This window comes from Thermobia domestica, chromosome 18, assembly GCF_964235325.1.
Source record: "Thermobia domestica chromosome 18, izTheDome1.hap1.1, whole genome shotgun sequence".
Classification (NCBI taxonomy): domain Eukaryota; kingdom Metazoa; phylum Arthropoda; class Insecta; order Zygentoma; family Lepismatidae; genus Thermobia; species Thermobia domestica.
In genome coordinates, this window is record NC_137471.1 from 182,723,804 (window position 1) to 182,739,645 (window position 15,842).

Sequence of the window (15,842 nt, forward strand, 5' to 3'; positions counted from 1 at the left end):
TTCTCCCGTTTCCTCCCACTTTCTTCATTCCACCATTTCATTCATTACTCATCATCACCGTCTCCTTTAGCCTAACCGGCATAACCGTGGGACGTAAAACTTAAAGATTTCATTTCATTTTTTTCCATTTTAAAAGGGGAGGAGGGCATTTTCTATATTTTTTTGCCCCACTGAGAACAATATTATCTGTTGTTTGCGATCGCATTACAGGAAAACGGCAGTTTCACATTATCTTTGTAAGAGATATAATACCTACCTCGACCTAGGTTCTTCTCTTTGATTCAAGGGCGTATCTAAGGGGTGTAGGGAATAAAAATTTTTAGCCAAAAATAGTGTCACTTGCATGAAAGGGCGTATCATGAGGGAAAAGGGAGGTTCAAAATTTATGCTTAAAATAGAATATCATATGGGTTTATATCATTACACTTCCAACAAAAATACGTATGCAAAGGAAAGAAAGAGAGTTCAAATAATTTCCACAAACCCATTTACGTAGTGTGAAGAGCGGGCATTTCACCTAGTTTCCTCTAAAAATTCATTATCTAACAAGGATAAATTTATGACGATAAACTTAAGCCAGAGTCTTCGTGGTATTTTGAAGAATTTCTTTATGGGGTTCAATGCGCTTGCGACAGTCACATTTGCCAATTCCGGAATGAATGCTGCAACTACAGGCGCCGACGTGAAGAAAACATGTACGGGAGAAGAAGGGGGGGGGGGGGTTCAGGAACTCAGAGTGGACCATGAGACGAGATGAGACAGAGCTCTTCCAACACATACAGATCCACTTTCCAAAACGAGGGATCACTTTCAGGGTACTTTTCAAGACAAGATAATTTCAACTATCTTATCTTGTACGTATCGGGGAATAACACATTCTGTAAAAGTGCTTTTTTTTTTTTTTTTAATTGCATTATTCAGTTGTCTTAAGTAGGAGAGTTTTCTGTTTACATTTCTTGATTTACAAAAACCAGCTCTGTATGAAGATTTGGAGCAAAGAGGTTCGTGTAGTAAGGAATAATAAATAAGTGTGTTAGTTGAAGTGATAGATCATTGTTCGTTCCACAAGTCAATACAATATTCAGTTGAATAAGGTGAATTACTGCAACACTGAGCTGTGGCAAGTTCTTCCATCATTTGCTTAATTAATTTATAACAAACAACATTTTAACTGATTGCGCCTCGTAAAACAACATTTGAAATGTCAATTTACGCTTGCAGATAGTCAGAAGAAGTGAAGAAGTAACACGGCCTTGTTCTCTTCACCGTACCATTTCGATGCTGCAATTGATAAAATACAGTCGTACTTACAACTTTCCAACAAATGTGCATACCAACAATTTCGCTACAAGATAGAAAAGGTACTTTTTTTGTCGGTGATAGGACCAAAGCCTTACGAAGAATTAAACCATTTGTGTGCACTAGATATGTCCTATGATAACAAATGGAACAGATAAAGAAGCTTGCACATTTTGGTATGGGAAGGTATGAGATTGCGAAAAGGCTCCGCCTCCACCTTCCCCCCCCCCCCAAAAAAAAAAAAATTAAAAAATTAAGAAAACTCAGAGAGTGTCACATGGGCAGCTTATCTAGAACATGCACAGAACTAATTTATATTTGGAGCTTGTAAGGAAGTTGCTAACTGTACAAAAGCTAATATTTCAAGAAGCTGTGGATCTGGCCAGTGCGGTAGGGCAGACGGAAACTTAGCTGGGTTCTTTAAAACCAAAAGTTATACTTTTCAAGATATATACCGGCAGCTAGTGGGAAAAGCAATACAGGCAAAGATCATAATCACACACATCGTCAAGCTTAGTTTCTCCAAGTTGATCAGTCTATTTGTGTTAGTTGCGAACAGGCACTTACTTACCCACTTGGACATACAAGAGATGTAGAATAGTTTACCCCGAAAGGTAAATGTCCAGCCTCGAGTAAGCGGTGGTTCCTCCGTTCAGTAGGTAATCAACTGTCTTACATAAGCATGTAACATCAAACAAGAGCGGAAGTGTATCAAATATAAAGAGAGTGACGTTGATCGACCAGATGTGGAAGGTACAAAGAAAGTTATGGGAATGCATGCAATCCAGGATATGTTTGACATACTAAGATTAGATTCGGTTAAATTCGTGTCGGAGGAAGATGAGTATGAACTATTTCATACGGATGAAACACCTTTTGGATCGCTGAACCTTTTGGACCTTGGCTGTCACTAAGAAATGTTATGGTATGTTCTAGGAAGAGTTATGGGATGTGGATGTCAGCAAATTAAAGCCTCTGCACACTCACAAAAGAAGGAAGACCAAGAATTTTAGGAATGATAGAAAAAAAAAAAAAAAAAATGGATCAAAAGACTGCGATCTTCGCCGATAACTAGTTTTTGGATCAGGAGCCACAAAAGTTTTGAACGACCTCTACGGTAAATAGAGTTTTCGTATTTTCCACGGAATAAGCATATCATACTGAGTTAAGTAATAGTTTGGGTTTGGCTACACTATATGTAGTTCTCCAGGTAAACGGCATTTAGTAAATTTTTTATTGAAATAAATTGGATCTTTTGATCCAAAGAGGTGAAAAGGTATTTGAAAAACAGTTCTGACTATCTGTTGTTAATGCTTTTTAATAGCAGTGAAGAACAGGCCGCGGAAGACGAGATAAAGAACAAGTGAACCAAAAGTAAAAGAGAAACAGAAGAGAAAACGAGTCGGAAGTACTAAATTCACGAGACGAGAACGGAAATGGACGAAGAAACACGGAACGAAGTAGAAAGAAACAGAAACAATACAAGGATAAAGAATGAATCATTTGATACAAGAAATATAATTTATTGTTATATTATTGAGCGCTATAAATTGTTGGTTTAGATTAGAAGAAGAGAGAGAAATGATGTTTCATCATTTTTCCATAGATCGGGGAAACTGTTAAGGAAATGAAATAATGTATTTTTGTATTTGTGTGAATCAGTTGTAACTAGAAAAGTTACCTATTTGCACACGTTGATTTAGAAGATTCAAATCCTGAATGAAGATTTGAAGCAAAAAGGTGCACTAAAGAATAATAAATGAATGTCTTAGTTGAAATGATAGACGATTCGTTTATTCCTGAAATTAATGATAGAACGTCCAAGCGTCTTACGGGTGTACGCACAGAAATTGTGACAATGGATAGTTCCTCGTATTGCCAGCAGAACGTAATTGACTTTCTATGTAGCAGACATACATAACCTTCAGCGAGAACCTGATTGGCACAATTTCATGTCATTGTTCCTTCGTTATTAGCTTTGATGCCAAGTCTGTTCTCGAACACGTGACTGAGTGTACTTTATCATATTTACTTTATAAATAAGTGTAGTATCAGTGGTAGAGCGTTCACCTCTGGTACTTGGGGTCCCAGGTTCGATCCCAGCCCCCGCCAAGTGAACTTTGTGGTGGACAAACAACGTGTGAGTGGGTTTTCTCGGAGTTCTCCCGTTTACCCCCACTTTCTTCATTCCACCATTTTCATTCATTACTCATCATCACCGTCTCCTTTAGCCTAACCGGTATAATCGTGGGACGTAAAACTCAAATATTTCATTTCATTTCTCAAATCCAATATATATCCGTTGCAAAGACATTAGTAATATTATATTTGGAAAATGTAATGTGATATTTCTTATTCTTTATTAACTCTTCCACTGGTAGTATTACTATATTGTAAGTAATAAATACATTTAGAAAACTCGAAGCATATTATAACAGCATATAACATAATAGAATATTATAATCGTAACATATAACCATACTTCCGTCTAGCGCACTAGCAAAGGCGCATTATCGTTCTACTAGAAGGACGTTCTATCACTAATGTGCTATTGAATTCTATTAACATTACCTCAGACTGGAGTTAAGTAACGTTAATTATACACGCTGCTCCTATTATTTCCTTAGTTTGTAACGAACATAAATCTACGCTTGATAACTAACAGTGCGTAACCCTACGAAGCTCAGTTCCCGTAAACTGAAATAAGGGAATTGTTAGAGGCTGAGTTGACTGATTGAAATCTCACTTAGCTTACTCAACGAAGGATTTAGACACACGGCTCACGCGTGTACAGGGTATCTCGAAAGTCCCCTGACATAGGGTAACTCTGTTATTATCAGAGTTATAACAAAATGTAAGAGGGGGAAACCGTCTTCAAATATTATATTTTCAATCTAAACTGAAGGAATTTTTAAAATCGGATGAGCCGTTTGGGTGTACACTCTTTATGCGCATAATGTTAAATAAAAATGAAACATTGCCTGGATCCACAACATAAGTGAATGAAGTTACTGTTTGACATGGGGACTGGTCGCGAGGCTAGTGGAGGTGTTCTGATAATCAGTCGTCAACATGTCTTGACAGATGCAAGTGGCGTCCAAATTGCAAATGCGTTCAGTGGTTAGTTTTTTTTTGTGGACGAAAAGGTGTAAATGCACTGAAATTTATCGGCAGTTGCATGAAGTGTATGGTGAAAATGCAATGCAATTGTGCTCCTGCATGATAATGCAAGACCACGTGCAGCATAAGAAACGCGCGAACTTCTGACAAAGTTTAGGTGGGAAGTGTGGGATCACCCTCCTTATAGCTCAGGCCTTCCACCGTGTGACTTCCATGTATTTTGTCACATGAAAGACGGACTTTCAAAGCGACGATACCACTCTGATGACGAGGTGAAAGCTGAACCCCAAGAATGGTTATCGGGCATTGGACGGGATTTCTTTGCAGAAGACATACAGAAACTTGTACCACGCCTCAACAAATGCTTAAATAACAGAAGTAATTATGTTGAAAAGTAGATTGTGAATGGAACTTTACGATACAAATAAAGTTATTGCAAAATTTCTATCCTGTTTTATTTTCTTAAGCAGGGCAACTAACTTTTTGACTGATCCTCGTATTTAAAGAACCAACAATAGATAATTATAAAAGTAAATACTATGTTCCCACAATGAAAATACACTTGAATAGTATTTTTTTGAAAATTTAGAGCGGAAGAGAAATAAGAACACGAAAATCATACTGAAACATGGGAGGAATTATGCCCCAATTTCCCACAACGACATTGTTGGGGAGGCTTAAGAGGTTCGAGCACCTGGTTCCAGTACCTATAGCTGTAACCCACCCTTTGATGTGGTCTACAAGAACTGATTACAAACAAAGAGTTCAAGACGATCAGATCGGAATGCAGTGTTATAGCTACTTTTATCACAGTTTTCAGGTGCTCCTTAATTAATGGCTCAACTTCTTTACACATGCATATTAAAGAGAAGAAACTCTAACCTCGAATATTTATTCAAGTTTTAATTACGCATGCAGTTGCAAGGCAACGCTCCCTCTTCGTCAGTGTGATTGGTGACGCCTGCTTCTAAAACATATCGTATAAATTTTGTCATGGTGATAAATCTTCAAAATTAAAGGCAGATTTGATTTTTAATTAGTGTGGCATTTCTTCCAGTACCTATCCTATCATGGAAATATTTCCGACATCCAGTGCTCTTAAACATTTTCCACGTATAAAATGTACATTTATGAGATGCACAGTTCTTGTATTTAGATTACTATGGTACGCTTGTTTCTGTAATTACGAGTCAAATATTGTCTTGAAAGTCTTCTGCCAGCTAATTTGATGAACTGAAAGTTCTTTTACACTGACGAAGAGGAAAGGTGTTCTTTGAAATTATATGTTAAATTAAAGTTGAACAGATGTTTGAAGTAACTGTTTCTGTCCATTTGAATATGTATCCAATAGTTTTTTGTTAGCAATCACCTTTTACACATCTCAACTTTCAACGTTTTCCTTACGTATAAGACATCTTGGACCCACATACCCACTCTGCATCTTTTCGTCGAAATATAGCCTTTCTTTAAACTATTTGTATGTGATTGTAGGTTAGTAAAGTGCGTACACTTCTAATACGAACTCTCTTTTGAACAAGACTGCAACTCGGAAGTAAAACAACGGGTTTTCACTACATCAATTGCTCACTGTTGCCAGAAGAACACTGTATTTTACTTCAAATATGCTATGTCAGTTCATTTACAATCAAGTTCGTAACGAATATCGAATTTCTGCTACAATCTTAGCTTTTTAGTTTAATATGGAATAAAAAAAGAAAAAAGAAAGAAAAAATACTACTATGCCACGAATAATTTAAGCTGAAATGAAAATGAATATCTCATGTGATATGTACATGTTTTAAGAATTAACTGAAACAACTGCCAGTTGCATTTTTTTAAAAATTTGGTGACTTACTCAAATTAGCTAATTATAGAGGAAACAAAGTAATGTTAATGAACCATGAATTAATTTCTAATAAATTATATGTTACAAGGATAACCGCAAGTAAGTTTTAGAAAAGAATAGATTACTACATTACGATAGAAGATTACGTAGCATTTGACATTGTACAGATGGTGGGAAATCCATAGATTTTTCAAGTGATGTACAAAGTGTCATTTTACAGTTCTGTGTATAAACACGAAATGAAAGTCAGTCAAAGAACTGGCTATAGTTGCCACAGTCAAACTATCCCTAGGCGCCATCAACCTTCCACGTGTACTTCCGACCTCCCTCATTCTCCCTACTATAAAAAAAAAAAAAAAAAAAAAAAAATTGCAAAATGTAGTCTCTGTACTTTACATAGCAAAGAATTGACAATGTTTTATTTTCTTCTTCACGTTTTATAACCAAGCGTCTTCATTTATACTGAGTTGTGTTGATTTTGAGTTTAACGTCCCTTTCTGCAGCGAGGCTACTGATTAACGTGGAATCCGTACCACATGAGCTCCCGTCAGGAATTGAACCCGGGTCTCCCACGCCAAAGGCTCGTCATCTTCATTTATGATTTTAATTCTTGTGATTTACGTTAGTTAGTTTATTCATAAGCCTACTCTACGTACTTGCCAGCCCGAAGAGTTAAAAAATCAACATCTACCAGTTTTGCGATACAAGGCAACTTTTTTTTCCCAGAACTTATGATGCACATGAACTTTCAAATCTCAAAAATGACTCACCGCGAAACAGCAATAACCATGCAGTCTTTGACGAAAGGATAACCAAACTTCACACAATGTCAAACGCTAGTATGCAGCGTCTCCGAACATGACGGAGAAAAATACGAAAATAACCATTTCAGAAATTTTAAAATTAAACCAAAAATGGTTGTGTTTATATAGCCATGTACAATGCGCTTGTGTTTATAAACAATTATACGTGCTCACGTTTTTAAACAACAACCACATGTATTTACCATGGAGTACTACACCTCACGTTGGATTACTACAAGAAGCAGACGACCCCAATTAGTCAAATGACAACATGGAAGCAGCAACGCCACCGCCGCCCGGAGCGCCTATATAAGGAAAAGGATTCTACGGACAGGTACCAGTCTTCGATTAGTCTCCCCTCCCCTCCTCTAGCTTGACTGGAGCTCAAGGAGGAACCCAACTTCAAAGTGTCTAGTCTTCCCTCCCACCTGGTTTAGCTTGCTCGGAGCTCGGTCGGGATACCAGCCTCACTTGCTTAGCCTGCTTCGGGGCTTTCTGACTCTTACCCCCCCCCCCCCTCCTTCTCAATGCTTGCTTTGATTTCATTTGAGTTTCAGCAACAAGGCTATATGAGACGGGACCTACTGATTAACGTGGAATCCGAACCACATGAGGTCCCGCCAGGAATCGAGCCCGAATTTCCCACGCCAAAGGCCTCACTGCTTGTTTCGGAGCATTGGAGTTTCCTACGCCATTCTACCTAGCTTCCCCGGAGCTCTGTAGATTCTGCCTCAAGGCTGCAAGGTTTTGGGCTACCCTTTTCTACCTCGCATTAGAGAAAAGTTGTATTGTAGTATTTCTGTAAATACTGTTGTTTATTAGAGGATTTTTATAATAAACCGCTAGTGTGAGTCGATTCCGGACTCTTTGATTTGCTCAAACTAGCTCTACCTACTCCTACAAAGGGAAGAACTTTTACAATATATATATATATATATATATATATATATATATACGTATATATATACAGGGGAGGGACAAAAAAGTCTAAAAACACTTCATACAGGACACGTAAGTTTGGTCCTAAACTGCAAAACACGTGTTGCGGTTGCCGATCGTTTTTTGTTTTCAATGTGTCATGTGCACCTTCCCCCTCCGTCACCAGTAACCAGTTCACCTGCGAGTGTCGTGGTGTGAAAGTGGTGCGGTAAAATGGGCGACCTGACAGACTTCCAGAGAGGCATGATCGTTGGTGCCTGTCTGGTTGGAGCTTCAGTGGCAACAGTGGCGAACATTGTGAGGGTAACGAAAGGCACTGTGTCCAATGTCACGAGGGCATATACAATTCATGGGCAAACGACGTCTGCAAAGCACAACAGTGGTCGAAAGACAATCCTGCCAGATAGGGACCGGAGGGCATTAAAACGGATTGTAGCAGCTAAAAAGAAGGCCAAAGGCCACTGCAATGAAAATTACGTCTGAACTCAATTCCGACCTACAGAACCCGGTTTCATCGAAAACTGTGGGACGGAAACTTCATAAAATGAAAATTCATTGCAGGGCCGCTATCGCCAAACCCCTGGTCACAGCAGTAAATGCGAAGAGGCGTATCCAGTGGTGCAAGGACCACAAGGCGTGGACTCATGAGCAATGGAAACACGTAATGTGGTCCGATGAATCGACCTTCACCTTGTTTCCAACAACAGGTCGTGTTTACGTATGGAGAATACCGTCGCAGACCTATGATACAAACTGTCTGCTCGCAACTGTAAAGCATGGGGATGGTTCTGTTACAGTATGGGCAGTGATATCGTGGTTTTCTGCAGGTCCTATCATAGTCCTGCATGGAATGATGAATGCTAAGGCCTATGAGGCCATTTTGGGTGACCAGGTTTTACCCATGGCCCAAATATTGTTCCCTGATGGTGATGGCATCTACCAAGATGATTTGCCACCCTGTCACGCTGCAAAAACGGTGAAATCATGGTTCGAGGAGCATGACCAGGAGCTATCACACCTCTCCTGGGTCCCACAATCACCAAATCTAAACATCATTGAGCCATTGTGGTCTGAGTTAGAAAGGCGTGTTCGGTCTCATTACCCTCCACCAGCATTCAATAAAGAACTGGAGCATGTTTTGGAGGAACAATGGTACAAAATTCCACACACCACGATTTAGGATCTGTATACGTCCATTCCACGTCGGATCCAAGCTGTTTTGGACGCAAAAAGAGGCCCCACACCATACTAGGTATGATTTTCACACTTTTGCGAAAGCTTCAGATTTTTTTTTTTGTCCAACTCCTGGATATATATATAAAGGCGCAATTACATATCTGAAGAGTTACTACACAGAGGGACACATCTTTTAAAGATCTGGCTCCTTGGCTAAGTCAGAAAGTTTTATATCGAATGAATACTAATTGACGGATGCAACTTATTATCTCAATAATGAAGCCATAAAATCAGTTATTTCTTGTTCGAGGAGCATTAGGTATTGATGTAAACTTCCTCCATTGCAGGAATCCACAATTCGTCATTTGGCTTGCCATAATAGCTGCTGAGAGATCTGCAAGTGGGCACAGGACCGACAAGTGTAATAGTTCTAAATAATTGCACATGTCTTCCACGGCTTCCACTATGTGAGCAAGCAGTATGGATAATTAACAGGGACAGCGTTCTAAGACCAGTTTGTTTGAAAGGAGCAACTGCTAAGATACAAAGGCGATTGGTGACAGTATGTCTGGAGAGTATGCAGTGTCTCGAAAAACAGTTTACAAATGGGTGGATGGTTGCAAACAACTTTAGGCATGGATGGAAAAGGGAGCCAATTCTGGAGGGAGAACGGCAGTGGAGACGCCAGTCAACATCTCGAAAGGAAAATGGCTTGCTTATCCTCTTCGGACGCCGAGTGTCGTATACGACACACAAAATTAGCATTATTTGTCCTCATAGAGCGACAACATGGCACATACGACACACGTGTTTTCCTTCTCTTCCTTGTCCCCAGAGTAGCCGCGGCATTTGATAGAAACTTGACAATTGAAGAACGCTTTCTGTTGGTCCTAGGTAATGTTTTTGGAGGGAAAAAATATCGCAGAAACCGAAAAATGACACGATTACGTAAGTATTCTACTTCTCTTTCTTTAACGCATTATTTTTAGTAATGCCTGTTGATTTATCTTGTAAAGCCTTGGGGATAAATACGCAGCTGAATATTTTGCTCTTCTATTGTGTGAGGAAAATGGGACAACTTTCGTTTTATCATGTGTCGTATGCGATACTATGAAATCAACCGTTACAAACGATGATTATTCATAATCTAGAGATCTCATGTTTTCAATCTCTTCACTTGGATTTTATGAACATGTGACCGTGTTTTAGGAATTGGATATTGTTGTTGTATTGCATAGATGTATTAAGTGTGTAATACACATAGGCGTACGCAGTAGAGCGGCAAGGGGGACAGATCAGTACCAGAACTTCGTTCCTCAGTTTTTATTGGTAGAGTTCTAATGTGTCCTATATAACACATATGATTGTCATTACTCTGTGCAAAAAACAATTCTGACTTCTCTTACTCTTTGCATGTACGGAACGAAAGCATTACGAAAATATAAAATTTACACGACAAAACTATTTTCTTCTACTAGTGACACCAAAGAAGTTATTCAGGTACATACATGCATTAATAATAGTGAGGGAGTAATACTATTAATTACGTTAATAACAGAATAAATTAAATTTGTTTGTAATACTTACCTCTCGTATAACAAAACACACGCACTCATATATCTTCTTTATATGTACACTATGTATTTCAAAAAGACAATAAAGCAGTACAAAAATAAGTCAACATTCCTTTCTTAAAGGAACCACTAACAATAAATCTAGTTCATATCGTCGGCAGTGGAATTGTTATTTCACAAGAGCACCATTTCTAACACGATCTCTGTCAGAGACCAAAGTAGAGACCACAAAAATGATTCTTCTTCATCGTTGCTCTGAAATAAAACAAGGAATATCTTAGTTCTATCGTTTTGCTATTATTATTATTATTACAGGGTTCCCACTCTCTTTTCCCCCAAAATTTCCAGAACTTCGACACAGGATGGTATAAAAGAATTGCAACTGTAGGTACAAAACTCACAACAGTGAAATGAAAAAGTACATCAGCTTATGCAGTGAACAATAATGCAAGTATAGTACTGTATTAATACACAATAATTACATACACAAAGTGGAGCGTTTTTTGTGTGGGAGCTCCAAACTTCCCTTATAATTACCCGAATACCTTCATTCAGCACATGTATTTTCATTCTTTCTACATGACGGTTTAATTGTGCACCGAACAAATTTACAAACAGCAAAAATCTATTTTTCGTACATGGCATCTTCACTGCGTGACAGTGTGACATATATAATTAGGGGAAGAAAAGGAATTATGTTACAAGTTTTTCAATTGAGTATGGAGTTGTGTGATTTCTTCATTATATAGACATAATCTCTTTCTTCCTTAGCGAAGATGCTCTACGGATAGCATTTGACTGTCAATAAAGTAAAGCAAGACTTCTGCTCAGCTTCATGTGCAAGAGACTTAAGTTTCTTTGGTATTGCAAGGCATTGAGTTTTACCTAGATATGACATTGTCACAAATAGCATTCACATGAAATTTTACTAAAGAGTAAGTACTGCTGCGAAAATAGATTGATTATGGAGGATTGATGCTGGTACAAAGCACAGTTTCTGGAGAATAGTGCTAGTGAAGACAGTATTTAAGAATGGATTGACAGAAAAAGAGTTCTCCCAACCAACCACCCCACACATGCAGGATCATGACAAATTATTATTCAGCATAAAAACAGCAAACAAAAATAGCAATCAATTAAAATCTTCAGTTTAATTATAAAAAATCTGACATTCAGTATTTCTGTAAATTTCAAGGACAGAAATGCATTTTGAAGGACATTTCCAGGGTGTTTCCAGGACAAAATCAATTCAAGGACACTTCCAGGTTTTCCAGGCCAAGTGGGAACTCTGTTATTATTATTATATTCCAGAATGGTATAAATAAAACGCCGCTGAACCCTCTTCAGTCCCAAGCTGATTCAGGCAGGAATATTGTCACCCTGCTTGTATCACTATCTTGCCTTGGCCCACCAAATAGAATTCCAACTTATACCCTATGCAATCATTCTAACAATCTGTTAGGCTTAAGTATAAAGTTTCCATATTATTACCAAAAAGAATCAAAAAGTAATATACAACGACGTTTTCACGCGATATTATACTTATTTGGACGTGAAAATTCAAAGAGAATTACTTTGAATTCGTCCTGTGGACGACAGTTGTTCGGTCAAATGTATCTCTAGCAGCAGAAGCGTGTGACTACTGAACACAAATAGTGCGTGAGTTTCAGTTATCTACTTGTGGAGAACAGACAGGTCCTTTTTTTTTTTCTTGAAGGGGGGGGGGGGGAGAACTCAAGTAACACTGTTTGGTATGGATGTTTAGTTCACTGCCAATGTCATGACTACTTACATACCAGGCTTCCTCGACTTCTGCCAGAATATCATTCTCTTTGCTGATTGGTCGCCCACTGCACGGAGTAACTTGGACATCGAAATTTCCAAAACAAAAACGACTGAACTATCTTTTGGCTGTTGCTGTTGATATCTTATCTTGCCCATAAACGACACAAATTCCATCTGGCAACTAGCAACGAAACTGTCATCTTAATTAATATATATATATATATATATAAATTCTCTATAGTAACCAGAAATACATTTCCCGAAAGCTAACCCATCTAGTTAACACAATTTTCCTTCTCTCTCTGGCACGAAAGTTCTAAATAAAAAAACAAATGAAACATAAAGATGTGTAAGAATTAAGTGAGTTCTTTCGTTTAATGCTGCTTTTCTATACACCTAGTTAACCAAATAACGTATTTGCTCGCGAAGCCATTTTAAAATGGTAATTACAAAATGTAAGTTGTGTTCTGATTAAAATTTTGCCACAGAGTATATTTAAATATCTGGAGAAAGAAAAAAAGAAAAAAGAAGAGTGATTGGTATGCTTTCAAGATTTTGTTTGCAGATTATTATTATTATTATTATTATTATTATTATTATTATTTTATTCATTTCAGCGCCGCGTCTGTATGAGATATAAGACCGAACCAAAAGCCATGGATCGAATTAGTCTCTCTTGCATTAAAGAGGAAAACACTACTCTTTTAAGTCCAAAGGAACTCTCGATATCTGAAGGAGCTAACCATTGCTCAAATATCATTTACGCTATGAAAAATATTTCACAAGCCCTAGCAAATTTCCCCATGGAACATCACTAGAAAAAACTGGAAATACGAGAAGTCAAAAAGTAAAGGGATTTTAGCAATTTCTCGCACTGGGGTTTGGCAACACTGCCAGTATCCAGCGCTGAATTAGTGTCGTCTGCAACACTTCTATTCAACGTGTTATTCTTATTCCCACGTTAGTCGTTGGATTATAGCAAACCGTTAAACACGACAGCTCCATTGTCGATCTGCACGGAGGAGGAAATGAAGACAGCGATTCGCTTTTTGTTTGCGGAAGGTGTTAAACATGTAGAAGTTATTCGTCGAATGTATGTGCAGTATGGTGACAGCTGTTTATCGCAAAGCATAAGGCACAAAGGTTGGCATCTCTCATAAACATTTGGCCCGTTATCGTCTGGAGAGAGATGGATTTTAAGCAAATCGTCACTGTACATGAAACTTGGGTACATCATCACGAACCGGAAAGTAAGGCTGCGAGCATGATTTGGAAACATTCATTGTCACCAGAAGTGAAGAAATTTAAACATCAACCATCAGCTAGTCATTGATGAAGTGCAACCGAAAACCTTTTTTTTCTGACGGAATCAAAAAGCTTGTGAAGCGTTGGTAAAATGCGTTGAAGTACAGGGAGATTATGTAGAAAAATAATGTATGTTTCAGTTTTCTATCATTACAATAAATGTCCCTCTACACTTTTACTCCCTCTTGTAAATAACAAATTGAGGTGAATTACATCATCAACTTACTTCTCTACTTTTTGAGCTTTGTGTAGCGCTTGTGAAGTCTGGGCCTTCCTCCTCAAACTCTTCATAAGGATTGAAGTCATCCTGTTCACGATAAAGAACCTTCAACAAATACCTACTCAATTCGTGTGATGGGTGGCCATAAACGCCAATTCCAATTGGTCGCGTAAATCTGCAATTATACAACATAAGTCATACTGAAACTTCGCTACATAAATTGCTGACAGATTCTACAGTATACATACTCAAAGACTCAGACTGTCGGGTACACTAACATTTTTATTAATGACACCTAAAGGTTATTAAACTGAACACATACATCAAAGTACGTTCCTTCCTATGGGAGAACCCTTCTGAAAGAAAAATAGATGATCTCACTTCACAAAAGTATAACATAATTACTTCTTGGATAAGTTGCACAGTTTATAGGATTATCATCATCATAGGTATTCTGCCAGTATTGTCAGGTCACTTGCTGCAACTGAGAAGCTTCCATGCAACATGGTCTTCCGCTAACCTCTTCGTTTTCGCGTATGACTTTTCTGTTTTGATATCGTCCATTAATTGTAGTCTCCTTCCCCTCCTCCCTCTCTTTCCTGCCACCATAGCCTCTAGCACGTCCCTCATGCTACAGTTCCTTCGTAGCCAATGTCCCAACCAGTTTCTCTTTCTTTACTTAATAATGTCTAAGATTGTTCTTTTCACCTGTATTAATTCTAAGACCCTCTCATTCGTTTTCCGCTCGACCCACCTAATTCTCCACACCCACATTTCGAAAGCTTCCATTTGTTTTTCATTATTTTCCGTAATGTCCATGTTTCTGACCCATATAGAACAATATTCCACACGAAGCGTTTTCTAAGTCTTTTTCTCAACTCTTTATTCAATTTTGGGTAGTGGTGGCTCAGTGGTAGAGCGTTCACCTCTGGTGCATGGGATCCCGGTTCGATTCCAGCTCACGCCAAGTGACGTTTGTGGTGGACAAACACCGTGTGCGTGGATTTTTTTCCGGGTTTTCCCGTTTAGAGGACTTCCTTCATTCCACCATTTCATTCATTGCTCATCATCGCCGTTTCCTTTAGCCTAGCCGGCATAACCATGGGACGTAAAACAAAGATTTCATTTCATTTCATTTGAATCACTGATTGGAAAAAGGGAATAAGTGCATCAGATCTAAGTTTTCAAAAACTCTAAAAAAAAAAAAAAACCTTCCCGAAGCGTTGTTTGTATTTGTTGCAAAAAGTGTATAATTGATTACTTGTAGCAAGAGAACTAACAAACACTAAGACAAGAAGAATAATCTTGTATTGCAGCACTGCAATTGGTTAGATAAGCTTAAAAACGGAAAAAATATTCTCTTTTTCCAATCAATTAGAGTTGGACGCAATTGTAATTGTGTGTAGGGTATGTAATGTGCAGTTTATGATAGAAAGCTATGAAAATGTACATGCTGAATACAATGTTGTATGTTAATCTTGGATATATGTATCCGAACTATCACGCATGTTAGGCTTCTAACGCTTTTAGTCACTGTTCGTTTTTTTTTTTTTTTTTTTTTTTTTTTTGTACAGCACATGTTATTTGTACAGCAAGAAAGGTAATACAATAGACAGCTGAACAAAATACGTAGCAAATACGTTGTCACAATAGAATGGCTTTACATAAGGTCCTATCCGTGTGCATCTTCGTCTTCTACAGTTTCTTGGTCAGTGGTTTTGCATGAACAAATCATCCTATAAAATTGTTTCTATTGGTCAGGTATGCATTTAATG

General features: G+C 38.1%; 1 protein-coding gene across 3 annotated transcripts in view; it reads right to left on the bottom strand.

Annotated features, from left to right (window-relative positions):
* LOC145676077 (UPF0669 protein C6orf120-like) overlaps positions 1–15,842 on the bottom strand; it is a 123,173-nt gene that overhangs the window by 37,419 nt on the left and 69,912 nt on the right. For all 3 annotated transcript variants that reach the window (XM_081746946.1, XM_081746948.1, XM_081746947.1), the window contains exons 5-6: positions 14,074–14,242; positions 10,771–11,012 (exon numbers count right to left, since the gene is read on the bottom strand). In XM_081746946.1, coding sequence (XP_081603072.1) covers positions 10,932–11,012; positions 14,074–14,242 — 250 coding nt within the window. In that variant the 3' untranslated portion in view covers positions 10,771–10,931. The remainder of the gene's footprint in view (positions 1–10,770; positions 11,013–14,073; positions 14,243–15,842) is intronic.